The following is an 18,154-nucleotide window of genomic DNA, read 5'->3' as shown; positions in this document are numbered from 1 at the left end:
TTGGATTTTAACCTGCATTATATAATTCTTCTGCAGAGGTGTAAGAATATTTAATTAAATTAACATAAAAATTGTAGTAATTTATCATTTCTTACCAAGATCTATTTGTAAGCCTATTTGGTTAACTTGAAATTCACAAATATTTAATTTCACCATATTCTGCAATATTCATAGTATATGAGTGAAAACAATAGAAAATAGGCTTAATTAGTGATCTCTAACCTCAAGTCTATATGCACTGCCACAGATACAGGAAGGGTCATTAGTCTAAAATAAGAACTCTGGCAGTTCTGCAAAGTTTATCTTCTCCCTTAGTGACATAAATAATCTATTTGTCATCTTTCAGATGAAACTGTAAAATTAAAAATCCTTTGTGTATTATTTGGAGTTTCTATCTGGTACATGTGTGCATGTGAGCAATACAGCATATTTGCCTGTGCAGATACCCTCTTCTGAGTGTTAATTATTGCTCCTTACTTAATGTGATTCAAATAACAGGATGATGTAGTTCAAACAAGTTCTACACTTATGTGATGTGATATCTCACAGTTGCCATTCCTGTGGCTCCTGATCATCAGATAAGATACAGTTATGTGAATTCCTTCAGTATGTTTCCAGAACTGAAGCTAGCAGGTCTGATGCATAGACTTGTAACTACTCACTGCAAAACAAAAACAAACAAACAAACAAACAAAAAACAGGTCTATTGCATTTTGAATTGTGTTTTCTGTGTGAAAAGAAAAATTCAACAGGTATCTAAGTACACCTTACAACACCTAAGAACACCTGCTGCAAGTTCTACAGGTCCCTGTGACAGGGCCAGAATATTTGGAATAACTACATCGGCCTTTATATTCAATACTGATGAGATCCGAAATATTAGAGGTCCTTTCTATGCAGGTCAGTGACACATGCTAAAATATCTATGCAGATATAGCAAGCAGAGATGTGTTTTAACAGGGGTTTGTACCAATGTGTTCTGTTAACAAGATGGCTGGAACAGACATTGCCATTAAAACTGTGCCTTTATTACGGTTATGCTGATTCGTACTGTGTGGATAGTTTTGTCATCCGTTCTCTCTGCTTAATAACCACCTGTCATAGTCCTTGTCATGTAACATTTTCATTAGATTCAGAAGTAGGATACACAAAAGGATAAGCAAATGATCCTGGAAATTCTTTCTCAGATAGATAAAAGCTACTAGAGATAAAGAAAGTTGCTACTATTAACATTGTGATAATGAAAATTTTGGAAAATTATCTGTTTTTGAAGCTGCCTCTTCCATTTCTGTGTAGCTTGTTTATTTATTTATTTATTTATTTTGTGCAGAATATTTAAAAAGAATGCGCAGGCTGCAGAAGTCTGAAAAAAATGGTTTATACTATTTATGCAGAGAATGTTCTCAGGAAGCAGACTAGAGTAGGAAAAGGTTGTCTAGTTTCCTAGTTTAAAACAGTTGAATAATAGACAACATACTATAGCACAAAACTGATGTTGTTTACATTTTTTTCAGGAACGTCTCTTGATGAGTCTTTTGCCCAGGAATGTTGCAATGGAAATGAAGGAAGATTTCCTGAAGCCTCCTGAAAGGATTTTCCACAAGATTTACATTCAAAGACATGACAATGTTAGGTAGGATTGATATAGTCCATGAAATAATTTAAAGCAGAGAATGTTTAGTAAATATACAGCGACATGCAGTTGTGATCAGGTCTTGGAACATAATAAACAATCAGTATAGTAAAGATTTGTCATTTATGGGAAGGGGGAGAATGGGGCTGCTAGGAAGACTTAATAGTCTCAGGAGAAAATGATGACTTAATAAATGGCTTTCAATAGTAATGCTGGGAGGCAGGAAACATTTCAAATGAGTAGTCATTCTTTTTGTGCCATCTTTCATTTTGAGTGAATAGAATTGTTTATTTTGCATGGTAACAATAATTTATTTGTATTTATTTTCCTGATAGTAAGCTGGACTACTTTTAGTACTATAGTTTTTCTGAGTAACACCATGGAAAGTGTGAGGTAAACTTAATATATGTTTGTCCCCATCACACAAGCATTCCTCTTCAGAAGATGTTATTGACTGAGGCCCAATTTGACTTCTTGTTCTTGTTCAGCAACAGACTACTGTGCAAGTGGCCTCATTCATGCTGGTTGTTGTTGAAGTGCATTCTCATTTTCTATTCTCTTTGCCACTCCAAATAAATTCCCTTAAGGATTTGTCTGAATGGTGTTGTTTTATGATAATTCCTCTAGTTACATTTTCTCCAAGTGCTTCCACACTGAAAACAGTTTCAAAGAGGTACCATCCTTGCACTAAGCAAGGTGCAACTCCAATAGGAGATGTCATAGAACTGTCTTCTCATAAGATTTTCACTGTCTGCTCATGTGGCAAAGGAGTAAACTCCATAAACTCTCCTCTCACCTATCCAGAAGTAGTATCCTCCTCTTGGGGTTCAGCCTGTCTCCCATTGAGCTGGCTGTAATATTTGCAAAGACCACTTCCTAGTGACTAAGCTGCTGCAACTAAAATTATCTATGCCAGGGAATCACAGATTACTGTAAAGGGATTATTTAGAAAGACTCACAAATCAGGTCAGATTTGTAAACTGTAAACTAAGCATTATTGAATTTATTCATTAAAAACACATTTTTTTCCAGTGATTAAATCTTACATTATGTTAATCATCATCACTACATATAAAAATCTCTTGGTCTTTAACCATCAACTTAAAGTTAGCTGTAAGCGTACAATACCCCAGAGATGATGCTGCACAGTTGGCATAGTTGGATATGGGCTTTGGTAGTTCTCAGTTGCCAAAGTCAAGGTTATCAGGCTTGTGATACCAGAAAGAAGACCAGAAAGTGAGCTGTCTTCTTTTCATTTATTTTTCCTTGTTTATGTCTCATGCTTTCATACTACTGTCACCCCACCAACACTATTTGTCTCTTTTTCTATTTCTTGCCTATCTTCTTTCTTTGGTTTGCAATGGCCTGCCTATTTGCAGTAACTTGTGCTTATCTTGTCTGCTCTCTGCCAGGTTTTTGTTGCTCAGGTGCCTCCTACTGTCTTTGTTTGTCTCTTTGGTGATCAGATTGCTCATATACCTATAAAAAATTGTGTCTGGTTATGCCATCACAGTGTTACAAAATATGTTCATACCACTGTTTGTTGCATTTATATTCTGGCTTAATGCAAGCCAATGTTGTCCTGGTTAGTACATTTATAATTTACATGCATAATAGGTCCTTACATTGACTACAGTGTGGATAGTCTTCTTGAACTCCATTATTTTGCAACTGAACTGCTTGATTATAATGCTTCTGAGTTCTCTGTTGTGCTGAAGTCTTTTTGAAACATAACCTCAGGAGTTATCCTTTTCTGCATGACATGGTATTTCACATAACCCGTAAGGCTGCTGTGACTCACATACTGCTTCTATGTAGAGTTCATCAGACTTTGAACTTGAATACTTCCTCTGGGGAGATGAATTCATTCTCTGGAATTAGAAAGATATTTTTGAGGGAAATGGAGAAAAAGTGATATGGTCTCATTTTAATGTGAAAGGAAAGATCCTTGGGGAAGAGACCCGAAAACAGGAAACCTCTCATCAAGTATACAGTAAGAAACTATATAACTGTCCTGGTTTCAGTTAGAATAGAGTTAATTTTCCTCCTAGTAGCTGGCAGGGTGCTATGTTTTGGATTAGGATGAGAAGAGCGTTGATAACATGCCAATGTTTTAATTGTTGCAAAGCAGTGCTTATACTAAGCCAAGGACTTTCCAGCTTCTCGCTCTGTCCTGACAGCAGGCAGGCTAGGGGTGCAGCAGGAGCTGGGAGGGGACAGACCCAGGACAGCTGACCCAAACTGGCCAAAGGGGTATTTCATACCATCTGACGTCATGCTAAACAATACATAGGGGTGGCTAGACAGGGTGGGGGGGCCAGCTGCTCAGGGATAGGCTGGGCATTGGTCAGCGGGTGGTGAGCAATTGCATTGTGCATCACTTGTTCCGTACACATTATTATTAGTAGTACTATTATCATTATTATTATTATTTTCCTGTCTTAATAAACTGTCTTTATCTCAACCCACAGGCTTCACTTTCCCGTTTCTCTCCCCCATCCCAGAGAGGGAGAGGGGAGGGTGAGCGAACGGCTGTGTGGTGTTTAGCTGCCGGCCAGTTTAAACCACAACAATAACTTATGTTTGTAATGCAACTATTGAATTCAAACAAAAGATAAGGGGGGGAATACTGCCCTTGTAAATACTTAGAACGCTGTTGCTAGCACGTCCCAATATATCAGTTTCACCCTCAGAGCTGTGTGACTCTGCAGATTAGAACGAGGAAGGGGAACTCTCTGCACATTTCAGCCTGACACCAGCGTGTAGGACAGTCCTACAGAATCCCTTCAGGAAGTGCAACTGGGGGTCAGTGCCAATAATAAGATGTGGACCTTACCTTTTTAAGGAGATGAAAGCAACTTTTCTTCTTAGTAGTGGCAGTTCAGTCCTGTACTAGGCACATATAAGACACCATCCCTGTATTCTCATAACTTGTCCTTTCCACACCAGGCATTCTATATTTCTAAATTCCTGGAGTTTCAAACCCCAAGGCTAGGCAGTAGAGAAGAGAAAATATGCTGTATATTTATGCTTTTTTATTGCAACCCTTTTTTTTTTTTTTTTTTTTTTCCTGGCAAATATCTGGGATTGTCAGAGTGTCATCTTCCAGAATGGATAGACTGAAGGATATAGGCATAAAATGAGTAAACTGCATGATTTTTCCACTTTGCACCTATTAAAAAGGAGAAGAAGGAGGAGGAGGAGGAGGAGGAGGAGAAGGAGAAGGAGAAGGAGAAGGAGAAGGAGAAGGAGAAGGAGAAGGAGAAGGAGAAGGAGAAGGAGAAGGAGAAGGAGAAGGAGAAGGAGAAGGAGAAGGAGAAGAAGGAGAAGAAAAAAGGAAAAGGAAAAAAAAGGAAAAGGAAAAGGAAAAGGAAAAGGAAAAGGAAAAGGAAAAGGAAAAGGAAAAGGAAAAGGAAAAGGAAAAGGAAAAGGAAAAGGAGAAAGGAGAAAGGAGAAAGGAGAAAGGAACCATGACCAACAAAAACTATTTACCTGAAAAAAAAATGAGGATTCATCTAGGGTTTTATTTTTCTTTCTGCAGTAGAAGCATTAAAATCCTTTAACATCAGTTGAAGATTTCTGTGTAGAGAGGGAGCCTTACGTACTTTATATTTGCATTTGAGATGGTTCTAAGGTAATCAGTGAATACAGCCCACAAAAAAGCACTAAATATATGGCTCTATATATGGATGACAGTGTCATCGAAAGAACTTGGAAGGGCCATAGGAACAGCAGTAGTTTGTGGGAAAAATTCTTTTCTTCTCTAAATCACTCACATTTTGATAATGAAAAATACCTGCTGGGGAAGATACGTATAAACTCATAACCCGAGGAATGTCTGTTACTGAAAGTGCCAGAAGTGAAGAGGGTGAAAACTTGAACCCTTCATGCTCCTCCAGTTCCAATGCTTGAACTTTCTTGAACTTTCATAATTTAGTTCTAATACAAGCAGATCCTTGTTTGCACTGTGTTCACACTTACTGCTTGAGCTTTGCAGAAAGAAATACTGATGGCTCACAATCTAAAATGTCATTTGACCACTTGAGATATTTATTTTCTTACACTGTAATTGTTTATTTTTCTTCAAGATTTTTCATTTTTAAAAGAATTGTTCCAATCTTAGAATTTTGTTTAAATGAACTCGATCACTTGTATATTTTCCCTTCCTGACATTTCTCATATGAAGTTTTGTGGTAGTTTTGTCATGGTTTTCTTTATTTGTAAATTAAGTAAAACATACAGAAAAAAAATATTTTTTTTCCCCTCTCTCACAATCCATTAACTTTGGAAGAGCATGGAAGCTCTCTGTTCAGCAGCAGTTTCATGTCAAAAGAGAAGGATCAGTAGGCCTAAATTTACATCTGGAAGCAAGACAATGGCACAAGAAAAAGTTTTAATTCATATCAATGTGTTTGTGTGTGTGCAGAAAGGAACAAGAAATATTTCCCAGATAAACTAATCCCCCATGTTCACTTTTTAAAGGGTAGGGCTTAAATCAGAAACTATGTATCTATGGAACCCTCCCAAAGAAAGAGGTCAAAAGTAACTGTGATAATCTGGTGAAAATCAGTCCTTTCCCAACACATTCTTCACTCTACATACATCTCTGCTTCTTCTACTTTTTGTGTGGAATACCTGAACATTATTCAACAATCTTGAAGATGTGATGTTTTTTCTGTCAGCCAAAGAGGAAGAAGTGAGGCTTTTGTACATCTGTTACCTTGTAAAGTTTTTGGACAGAATCGTTATACAGTAGGAAATTAATGCATATTCTTTAAATGAAAAAAAAAAAAAAAAGAGAGGAAAAAAAAACTGTAATGTAAAATGAAACATAAATACACTTTCAGAATTATAGTGTGAACCACATGAGAACATTAGATTCAAGCCTTAGGATGGGAAAATAATCACAATCAAAATAACTTCTGATCCTCGTAAGAAAAAAAAAAAAAAAGAAAAAAAAGTAGTTCATATGCAGTTGAAGAGCCATTTCAGCATAGCACAAGTACTATCTTACAGGGGTAACCCCAGCCAAGGTCACCATGAAGGATGTGAGGACCATATGTCAGCTTACATGGGAAGACTCCCCAATATACCTGCTCTTCGGTGATACTCAGGAATGTGGTTTGGAACATAAAAAGATACATCTCTTCCTTAAAATCAGGTTAAGTAACGTAGGGTTTATATTTCCTTTTATTACCCCTTGTCTGGCCCTATAGGGCTGAGGAGTTTACAGATATATATACATACATACATATATATATATATACACATATATATGCACAGTGGCTACTGTAAAAGCACCCTAGTTCTGACAGAATCTTTCCATGTAGCTATAATTCAACTAAATAATTTCAAGTAGTGTTTCAGCTCAAATAGATGCCCTGTGTAGAGTCCCCAAAATGTTTTATTGTTTTCGTATTTTGAAAAGGACTTTTCCCACTCCATTAGATATTAATAGAACCATTTCAACACATGTATGGCTGACACGGTATCTGAACAGACAATTCACTCTGCTCTGTAATTAATAGTTCAAGAAAGAAACAAAGTGAACATTGATCTGTTACTGATTTCTTGGGCCTTTGGTACAGCAATTTCATTTAACCTAATTTTTACAAGTGAGAAATAGAACTGTCTCAGTGTAACGAGAATAATTTCAGGCAATGCACTGTTTCAAAGCTACCAATAAAATTATTCCTTGTAGCCATTTAGATGTGGTTGTGACCCAGTATGAGGCCAGAGGACAGTCTGCAGCTACTTACATGCAAATATTTCTGATCTGTGCTGTATTCTAGAAAGCATCAAAACACAGAAAAAATTTTAATTTGAATTACCCATTCCAATGCTAAAAAGCTGTGATCATGAAGACTATAGACAGGGTTTTATATATATATATATATATATATATATAAACATATAAATATATAAATATATATATAGCTTGTAAGGCTTCACAGTGAATTTTTTTACATAAAAACAAATCCCCCTCCCCTTTTCCTCTTTTTTAGCTTTAATAATCCTCTGTTGACGTGCTTTTTTTTTTTTTTTTTTAAGAGCACTTGTTTCTTAATCATTGCAGTGAGTTACAGATAAAATTTTCTAATAATTTTCACTTATGATTGATTTTCAGGGGAAAAAAATAGGAAAAAAAATCCTACAGATGCTTTCTGATGCAGCATGTGCCATTAAAATATCACTCTTACTTTAAGCTGTATTCTAATTAAATAAAAGACACAAGCAGAAAATAAAAACAAACCATCAAAAAAACCCAAGCCATATCACTTCTCCCTATTCTGCTGAGTTTATACAAGTGGCTCCAGGGAAGCCAGCAGGACTGTTCAAGCACAAAGGGCACATTAAAGAGCACTGTTAACAATGAACATTTACCACCTACAAGCTCTTAAATCTATTCTGGAACTTGGCAGGATTTCTTTTTTGGTACATGCCATAAGGAGACACAGAAAAATATTGCTCCGTCAGTAATCTCAGTGGGAAAGTGGCTTAAATCTCTTACACCAAGATACAGGCTTTCAATGCTCCATTTTAGCAAGGTGCAGCATCTTCTCGGAGTGCCGCAGTAGGGCTGCCATGTCACTGTGCTGGCTACGAATGCTCATGGAGATCAGGGGAGCAGATGAGAGAAAGCAGGAACACATAAGGTTCTGGTGGAATTATTCAGTGCTTATCGACACAGAGATGCTCCAGCTAGTCACAGAGCATGAGAAAATGATGTGAACAAGCTCAGCTCCTTGTTTGTGACAGAGAGATGAGAAATGACTGTTCATAGTGATTTTTTAATTCCTGAAGTTGCTCAGTGCAGTGTTGCCTTGCCTTTATTCAGGTTTTCTATAGAAGAACAAGTTAGAAATTAATAGTTGTGGGGGAAGGGAGAGCTGTTTATCAATCAAATTCACCAGGAAACTTTTTTTAAAAGTCTTAGGATACCTCTACTAAAAAGTTGGAGTAAAAAACTAGATAGTAAAAAACTAAAAACTGCTAGTAAAGAACTAGCAGTTTAAAAAAAAATATATATTCTTTACTGATTACAAATCTGTTCCACCAATTACACAGAAAGATACAGGTATCTATCATCTAGGCTTTGTTGTGGTATTGCATGGGATTTGTAGTTTTATGGTAAATTTATGTGGGTATTAGGGATTACGAGTGTTGTCTGTGTGTCTACTAGAAACTGTTCATAAGTAAATGTAGATTCAGCTACTGTACACAGTAATCGGAGAAGCAAGTTATCTTTTCAGAAAGGTGAGTTTCATTAAGAAAGAAGGAAATATTCTAAGATCAGAAGGAAAGAGGCGAATCGTAGCATCTATGGTGGTGGGAAATGAGACAAACCCTTGAAGAACTTTGTTTGCAAAGTTGGTAACTGAAAGAAACCATTTACGCATAAAAAGTATTAATGAAAAATCAGGTATCTTTCTGTTAGAAAAAAAAAAAAAAGAAGCTAATTTTCCCACCAAATGTTACAAAGATAGCCAGTGTTTTCACTGGGGAGTATTTAGGCTCTATCTATTAATACATTAAAAAATCTTAAAACTAAGATATTATTATAAGGAAAAAAAAAATTTAATTTTAGGCTCATTTTACAAAGTGCAATCAAGATGGGTGGAAAGTTTCAGGAAATAGCCACAGAAAATCTACAGTCAAAACTACAAATGCTTCAAGAAAAAAAGAAATACTAACCCAATTCCCACTGTACCAACAAGTGGTAATTAGTTATGAGCAGAAGGTGTTAATGGAATGATGAGGGTTTTAAGTGTAGCCACAGCTGTTACTTTGAGATAGACAACCAGTAATAAAAGTATGCCTTGCATCTCAAATAAAACCATCAGAAGAAAATATTTTAAACTTCTCTCCTGCTGCTTCTGTCTTGCACTTTAGTAGTACTCAGTATATGCTCCTCTGATCTTTTGTAAACAAGCAGACAGTGTTAGGATTAAGCAAACCTCCAACCCCGAACAGCACTGCTCCTTCAACACATCAGCATCATACAGACATTAAAATCAAGAGCAGGGCAAAAGTTTGAGAAAGCACTGCTCAAAAATTGATTATTTCCCATATAAGATTTAAGTAGAATTTATGATGCTAATAACTCGTCTTTCTAAAATCCAAAACAATTTAAGATTTTACTGGAATAGCCAATCTTCCTGATCCTTTGAATTTAGTGGTAAAAACTTGGTATGACAAAACTGCAGGACAAATAATAAGCACCTGGGATATGGGATTGCAGAGGTTTTGGTACAGTCCACAAGCAAAAGAGAATGATAGCTCCTCAGGGTCCATTCTCTCAGATGTGGGATGAAGGAATAAGAGCATTGCTTAGCACCTGGGTAATGAGGCAACACCAGACTTAGCACTATAATAACTAGCTTTGCTAACCGTCAAAGTTACACCACTTGTAAAGGAGAACTGCACTTGACTCATGTGCAGGCCACCTCATTAGACAGTAAGAAGTAACTTTTATCTGTTGTTTTCACTTTCTTTCCACTTTCATTTCTCTTCTTTCTTTAATAGTCACAGTTTAATTGAGATTGTTTTGCTGATTTTTCACCAGAGTGTCCTAATGCCATTGTTAAGTTTTCTGTGGAATTAAGGCAGGGAGAGTCATATCCCTGAATGGTTGTTAAGAGAAGTGATTGCTAACATGTAGCTTCTCGTTTCTTGTTTCTATATATGTTAACACTTTTTTAAAACAAACAAACAAACAAAAAACAATTATTTGGCAATCACTATGGAGCATCTCTTTGTATTAGCATAACATTATATGTATTCTTATATGCATAAATAAGGTAGACATAGGTCACTCTATTTTAATCCTCACTGAGAATGTGAAACTCCATGGTGATCAACAATTAAGTTACAGTGAACCAAGACTGCTTTACTCTTGAATGAGAGCATCTACAGGAATAATTAACGTGCCTTAACATTGTTGTCACTCCTGTAGTTGATTTGTCTTTTCTTAGTATATCAATGTTAGGCATGGCCTCCATTTAAGACTCACATTATTTTCATGTGAATAATATATTCAAATCAAAGGAAAGGTAATTTCATTGTTACTTTGTCTTCTGCTGAGAAATAGAAATTTAAATATATTTGAAAATATGGTTTTGCTATGGAAACACTTCAGGCATATCACTGTAACTCTGGCACTGTATATCTTATCATTTCTCTCTGTAGTACCCTTATGTGTTCCATGACCATAAAAAGCATTATAATTTTTTTTCTGTTCTCGCTCCCTGTGTAAGATCTTCCCACACCTCAATAAATGCCTTCCATGTTCTTTGTGTTCTAAATACCTGAGCAGGATATAACAGGAAGAAAAAATAAAATAATAAAATAAAATAAAATAAAATGCATCAGATAGGTATTTACTTCCAAAGTCAAAACCCCATGTTACAAACCAAGATACCCCGTTCCATTTTTTAGGCATTGTACAATAAAGGGTAAGTGTTGGTACTGCCCCAGAACACTTGTAGTCCAAGTAGTAAGGGAAGAGGCAATAGATGGACACAAACTGATGAAGAAGTGCAAGAGATAATGGTCAGCATGCTAGCTAAAATAAAATAAGCCAACTAATAAGTTTGAATTCCAGTTTTAAACTATCAGGGCTCCATGTGTTTGCCAGGGGTTCACTCTTCCCAGCACTGCCACTCCTGACTGGCAACAGACCATGGAAGCAGCAGGCTCACAGTCACAGTTGAACTTTGGCTCTGTAAAACCCCTGCTCAGCAACTGTCTGTTTCCTACTACCCCTGCTGAAAAATGAGGGTTGATCATGTGTATTTCTGCTTCCATTAAAAAGAAATGCAGCAGTTGCTATGGTTGTAACATTTCATGGCAGAATTTGCTCTAAAAAAGGGCAGGGCTTGTACTCACGGTCTTGCCTCCACCCACTGTACCTTGTCCAGACACAGGAAACATATTTTGCATCTTTAAATAATATTATATTAAAGCAGTGGCACAATTTAAAAAAAAAAAAAAAAAAAAAAGTAAAGTTACATATTTTAAAACCCTTATGCCAAAAATGTTTAACAGTAATCATATAACTGAGCCTATTACATTACCTTCAAAATGTATGTATGTAGTTAACTGCAGTATTAATTAGTTCACAACCATAACTGAACTATGACTATGTGTCTTAGCAAACAATATTTCCATATTTTATCTCAGCTTGCATATAATATGTTCTTTATGTATTGTGGGTTCTTTCATTGGACTTCACTTTTGTGTAGAATTACCAGTGTTTTAAATCAAATATTGATTGAGAAGGATTAATAAATAATCTTTTAAATGTTTAAAAGATTATCAAGAAACCCATACTGAATTATTAAGGTAGTTGTATGTAAAACAACCTTCCTCTTAACTGAAAAATGATGCATGAATGTACTGTCAGTGCTGAATGATTAAAAAGTTGAGCTTTTGATGTAATTGTACATGCCAAGAGTGTAATGGTTGCTCTGTTACCTGTTCACACACAATTATCAGTACCAACCTGTGTCTAGTTCTCTGCTTCAGATCGTTGCTGGCTTTATTCTAAGTAGCATTTTTGATAACATTTCATGGTTTGCTTGAGTCTGTGCTTTGGGTCCCTATCATGCTATAAAAGAGGAAAATGAGAACGTGAGGATGTCTTCTGTACTGATATCTCTGTGTTTTCTTCCTTTTTTACAGCATTTTGTTTGCAGACATTGTGGGGTTCACTAGTTTGGCATCGCAGTGTACTGCCCAAGAGCTGGTGAAGCTGCTGAATGAGCTCTTTGGCAAATTTGATGAGTTAGCTACAGTAAGTACAACATTCTTCTTTCAATGTACTTGAAATTCCTTTCTGAATAACAATACATTAGTTAAATATGTTAGAAATCTGTAATAGGTGGGTTTAGCCCTGTGTGTTATGAGTTTCTAAAGCTTACATTTTTAAATTAATATCCTGGAGAGAAAATAGCCTATACTAACTGTTTAGGAAAGGAGTTAAAATTGCTTTATTTAAATATATTTTTCTTGTGCTTCTTTGGAGGCCATCGGTGTTCTTCATTGGTCATGTTTACACAAAACGAGGAGAATATTTCAGTATTTAAATGTCTATCCTGCATGTAAAAAAACAGATTAATGGAAAATATGAATTTTTGAGGTACAATATAAAACCACTTTCTGTGATGATAAGAAGCTAGAGAATCAAATTCACAGACAACACTCGTGACAGAAATGATGGTAACTTTTCAGAGGTTGTTGTAGGCATAAAGAGATTTATATCATTACCAATATGTGATTTGGTCATTGCACTAACTTCATGCAGATTCCCCAAGGAAAAAGAATTTGAGAGAAATGTTCCTTGCCTGTACCTCCTAGCACTCTAATAGTACTAAAAGCATTTGACAAGAAATGAGAGGCATGGAAGTTCCTAAAAAAGTTCACACAGCTGGTTTCAAATTACACTTAACAATATGCTAAAAATGTGTTTTCTCCATGAACAAAGCAAAACTTCATCAGATCTCTCTTGTTTGCTAACCTTGTCCTCAGAGCCTTTGTTGTTGAGAAGTATCACCTCTACATAAGTGATGCTTCTCCACTGTATGCAGCAGCCTAGAAGAACACATTTATTCAGGTCCCCAACATAAATAGCATCTAAGTCCAAACTCACTTTTTCTCAGTATAGTCTTCTACATAAGAGATCTGAAGTCTATGGACAATCTGTGGCTCTGTCTTGATAAAAGGCTCTCAGGGACACCAAGTAGAAAGATGCTTTCTGCTTCATAAGGTGCTGGGGTTGAGGAAGACCTATTCTCTCCCATAGTTAAGTGGGGTATCTTTTGATCAAGTGCTATGTCCTGATTTGCACTCTGTTCAAGTCAGAACAGAAAGGAACTAATGTGTGTTTTTTTTTTTTTTTTACAAGAAAAATGTGTCCTTTTTACAAGAAAAACAGAAGACTAACAGAAGATTAATTTAGATGCTGAGTAGAGAAGCAATTAATGTGGATTTTTATTGGGGGGGAGGGGAGGTGTATGAATTTGTAACATACTCATTTGGCAATGCCTCATGGGGAGCACAGGTTTTCTGCCCAGAGTACTTCAGAGACATATAGATTTGAAATAAAAGGGACTTCCATGTAGCTGACCATTGTCAGGAGCTTAAATGTCTTAAATAGCTGTTTAAATAGCTGCTCTCCCTACTTTCATTTCATTACTGAATTTCTCCTCTATATGGCAACAAGACATCTAATAAGCTCTTTAAAAATTTACAGTGCTGTCATTTGTAGAGTCATCCTAGCCATGAAACACAAGGCACTGTAATAACACATCAGTATTGTGAAGTAACTAACGTTCACATACAAACACCCATGCCTGTGATGTGTTATGGCACTGAAGCAAGGGAAATGGCTACCGTACCATTCTTGCTCCTTTAGTTCTGGCCAGGTACAGACAACTGGAGGTGTTAGTGACACCTGAAGCAAGGGTAACAAGCAGATACTGGCTCATGGTGTGAGGTCAGTTGTTTTGTGGGGAAGAAGCAGATCAGAGACAGCAGAGAAGCTAAAAAAACTTTGCTTTTCTGTTCAGCCTGCATACGTTCTCTTTCCAAATTTGAAAATAAATTTATCTTCTTTCAGCTATGTGGGGAAGAATTGTTATTTACATGTCCTTCTAGTTCATACTGCACTGCATCGGGTTGTGATTAAGGATGTAATGTTTCCCTGTTTCTCTGTTGCCTTCTGATGTGGTAAAGGGAGACTTGTTGTCCCCTGAAGTCAGAAGAAATGTACTGAGAACCATAATTTTTCAGAATGATTCTAATTTCCCAGTTAAAGCAACTTCTAGATATTAATTTTTTGGTGTAATGAGAGTACTATGTTTATTTTAAAACAGTGCCGTGGTGTATTCAGAATGATGAGGGAGGAAACTGCAGGGAACCTCAAGAAAAGTGTAATGGTGATAGGTGTGATCCCTGAGACTTCTAATGTGTGATCTGTGAGCATGCACACCATGTGCTGCTCCTTCTTAGGAAGCAGTGATGACTGGAAGGACTGTTTGTGACAACCCTTTGTACAGCAATTGTCCTGTCTTACAACTGTAATGCTTTAAAAATTGCTATCACCATTGTGGGAAGTCAACAGAAGTCAGAAAGTGTAACACTGCATGTATTTGCTGAAAGTCTCATGAAGACTCTTGTCACTTTGGACTATTAACACATTGTAAGAACAGTGAGTCTTTGCTTTTTTGACAACATTGTTCTGAAGCTGGCCGGTACCGGGTGTTTCAGAGAAACATAAAAATAAATAAATAAAAAACAAACAAACAAAAAAAAACACCCAACTTGTTGAGAGTTCTGGGGCAATTTAATCTTGAAGTTTATCCTTCCAGTGTTTAGAAGCTAGTTTGTGGATTGTGGCATTAGATTTTTCCCTCTTCCTGTATGCTGTTTGTTATTATTTTGTAAGGCAATTAGTTTTGCTCTTTTTGAAATGCAGCTATAACTATTTTATTTATTTATTTATTTATTGAATCATACTAGCTTCAACTCTAGTTACAGCTTGTGACAGGGAGTTCTGAAGGCAAACCTTAGGTTTCAATTTATTGTCTTTCAACTCATTTGAAAGTTTGCTTGTACATTCTGTTAATAGAGAGGGAAGAGAATTCCTAATCTTCTTCACTGTAGAAATTATTTTGTGTACTTTTATCATGTAATTTCTTTTGGTTTATTCAGGCAATCATCTTGTACAGGCTATTAAATCATTCAGTCTTTGAACTCTGTCAGAAGAAAAAGAAAAAAGAAGAAAAAACTCACTGTAATGATGGCACATTTTATGTTTTCACAATAGCATTGTTAGGCTGGTTTCTTAAAGAAAAAAATCTTAGGTAGTTATATTTTATATATGACTCTGGTACCCTTAAAAACTTCTGAATCAACGGATTAAGTTCAATAACTTCGAAGGAAAGAAAAAAAGTCTCAAAAAAAATGCTTGACAAAAATGAGTGACAGTCCTTGCAAGAGTGTAATTTCACCTTAGACAGGCATTGAAGAATCCACATGGAGAGGATCTGTTATGAATGCCTCTGGATTCACTGTTATGTCTGGTTACTGAAATACTTGTAATGTCACAGTCTCAAGGCACCTTGATTTTAAAATCATAGGACAGCACAGGTTGGATGGGACCAGAAACAACATCAGGTCTGACGTTTCATTGGAAAAGGGAACCTAGAAAATATTAGCCAGTACACTGTCCAAACGCTTCATGAAAACTTCCAGTGATGGGGATTCTACCGTGTCTCTGGGGAGGTTGTTCCAGTGATTGTTTGTTTTAACTGTAAAAAAAAAATTTCTTATATCAAGATGAAGCTTCTCCCAGTGCAGCATATACCCATTTCCCCTTGAACTTTCCATGTGGCTCCTTGTGAAGAGAGAGCCTCCATACTCTTTGTAGTTGCACTTTAAGTACCAGAATACTGTTATGAGATCCACCCTGTGCCTTCTATTCTCCAGGGTGAAAAAAGCTAACTCCTTCAGTCTTTCCTTGCAGGACAGGTTCTCTAGATATTGGATCATCTTCATAGCCCTCCTTTGGACCCTCTCCAGTCTGTCTGCATCTTTTAGAATTGTGGGGACCAGAACTGGACAACCTGACAAGCACTAAGTAGCATGGGATGATCAGATCTCTGTTTCTTTTAGTTATGTCCCTGTGAGTGCAGCTCAGGATTTGATTTTCGTTCATTGCTGGAGTAACGCACTGCTGACTCGTGTTCAGATTGTTGTCCACTGAGAAAACAGGTCCGTTTTAGCAACTGTGGTGGTTTTATTCAGGTGAGCAGCTGAGCTCCACCACAACCACTCTCTCACTCCCCCACCTCAAAGGGAAAGGGTGAGAAAATACCATGCAAAGGCCTCAAGGGTTGAGATAAGGATGGGAAGATCACTCAACAATTATTGTGACAGGCAAAACAGACTCAGAGTAGGGAGATTAGTAAAATTTATTGCCTACAAACTAGAGAAGTGAGAAACAAAGGAAAGAAACCAAAAAACCCTTCCCCCCATCCACCCTCTTCCACCTCCTCCCCCTGAGCAGCATGGGGGAACTGGGGAATGGGGGTTGCGGTCAGTCCATAACACTTCGTCTCCGCCACTCCTTCTCAGTCACTCTCTTCCCCTGCTCCATGTGGGGTCCCTCCCATGGGACGCCGTCCTTCCCGAACTGATCCTGCAGGAGCTGCCCACAGGCAGCAGCTCTTCAAGAACTGCTCCAAATATGAGTCCGTACCATGGGGTCCATCTGTCAGGAGCAAACTGCTCCAGCATGGGTCCCCCATGGGCAGCAGATCCTGCCAGGTCACCTGCTGCTGTGTGGGCTCCTCTCCACGGGCTGCAGCTCCAGCCTGGAAACTGCTCCAGCAGGGGCTCAGCTAGCCTCTCCACAGGCTACAGCCTCCTTCAGGGGAACTTCTGCTCCAGTGCCTGAAGCACCTCCTCCCCCTCCTTCCTCACTGACCTTGGTGTCTGCAAGGCTGTTTCTCCCTCCTCACTTTCCCAGTTGTTGTTCAGCAGGTTTTTTGTTTGTTTGTTTGTTTGTTTGTTTTCCCCTTTCTTAAATCTGCTTTCACAGAGGTGCAAACAACATCGCTTATTGGCTCAGCTCTGGGCAGTGGCGGGTCTCTTTGGAGCCTGCTGAAACTGTCTTTTATCTAACATGGGGCAGCTTCTGGATTCTTCTCACAGAAGCCACCCCTGCAGCTCCCTGCTACCAAACCTTGCCACATAAACCCACTACAGCAAGTCTGCTCCCCAGCCACACAGATCCTAGACTGTAGCGGGCTCTTTGGCTATACTGTCCCAGGTGCAGAACTGCATTTATCTCTGATATGCCTGCTCGCTCTTCCACCCTGTCCAGGTCTCTCTAAGATGGCTCTCCCTTCTGACATGTCTACCTCACCACCCAGTTTAGTGTCATCTGCAAAATTGGTGAGCGTGCTTTCAATACCATCATCTAGATCATTTATGATGTTGAACAGCAAGGGGCCTGGTACTGATCCCTGGGGGACCCCACGTGTGACAGGCTGCCAGCCTGAGTATAATCTCCTGTAACCATTTTGGATAAGTTTGCCCAATCTGCAGAGGTTTCCTTGGGAACATACACAACAATAGGAAGTCATCTTTCTGAATGTATGCAGTTAATTCAGGTTCTCATAAGGCTTATGAGTGGGTCAAATAGTGTACAATAAAAAACTGATTTTGCATTAGTTTCTATTGATTTTTATATGCTGTTCGGGCTTAGTTTATTTAGCTCAGGCTGCTGCTTCTGAAGTTTCTCAGTTTCTTCCAGTTTTAGCTAACCAGAGTAGCTTTGTGCAATCTCAGATTTTGCCTTAGTGATGGTCATTCTGTACTACAAATTATCAATAATTGCTTTAAGCAACTGATCTTTGCATAAGGTCTTCAGATGTCTTGTAACAATCCTTCAACAGTATGGCTAAAGACAATGATGGGTAGTGGGCATTCATTTTCTGTGCTTTGTGCCATACT

General features: G+C 37.6%; 1 protein-coding gene across 1 annotated transcript in view; it reads left to right on the top strand.

Annotated features, from left to right (window-relative positions):
* The window catches only part of ADCY1 (adenylate cyclase 1), a 165,080-nt gene that overhangs the window by 60,834 nt on the left and 86,092 nt on the right, over positions 1-18,154 (top strand). The window contains exons 3-4 of the mRNA XM_035549896.1: positions 1,515-1,633; positions 12,317-12,428. Of these exons, the coding sequence (XP_035405789.1) occupies positions 1,515-1,633; positions 12,317-12,428 (231 nt within the window). The remainder of the gene's footprint in view (positions 1-1,514; positions 1,634-12,316; positions 12,429-18,154) is intronic.

The sequence above is a fragment of the Cygnus atratus genome, chromosome 2 (genome assembly GCF_013377495.2).
Source record: "Cygnus atratus isolate AKBS03 ecotype Queensland, Australia chromosome 2, CAtr_DNAZoo_HiC_assembly, whole genome shotgun sequence".
In the NCBI taxonomy this organism is placed as follows: domain Eukaryota; kingdom Metazoa; phylum Chordata; class Aves; order Anseriformes; family Anatidae; genus Cygnus; species Cygnus atratus.
This window is presented reverse-complemented; position numbering and strand designations above follow the sequence as displayed.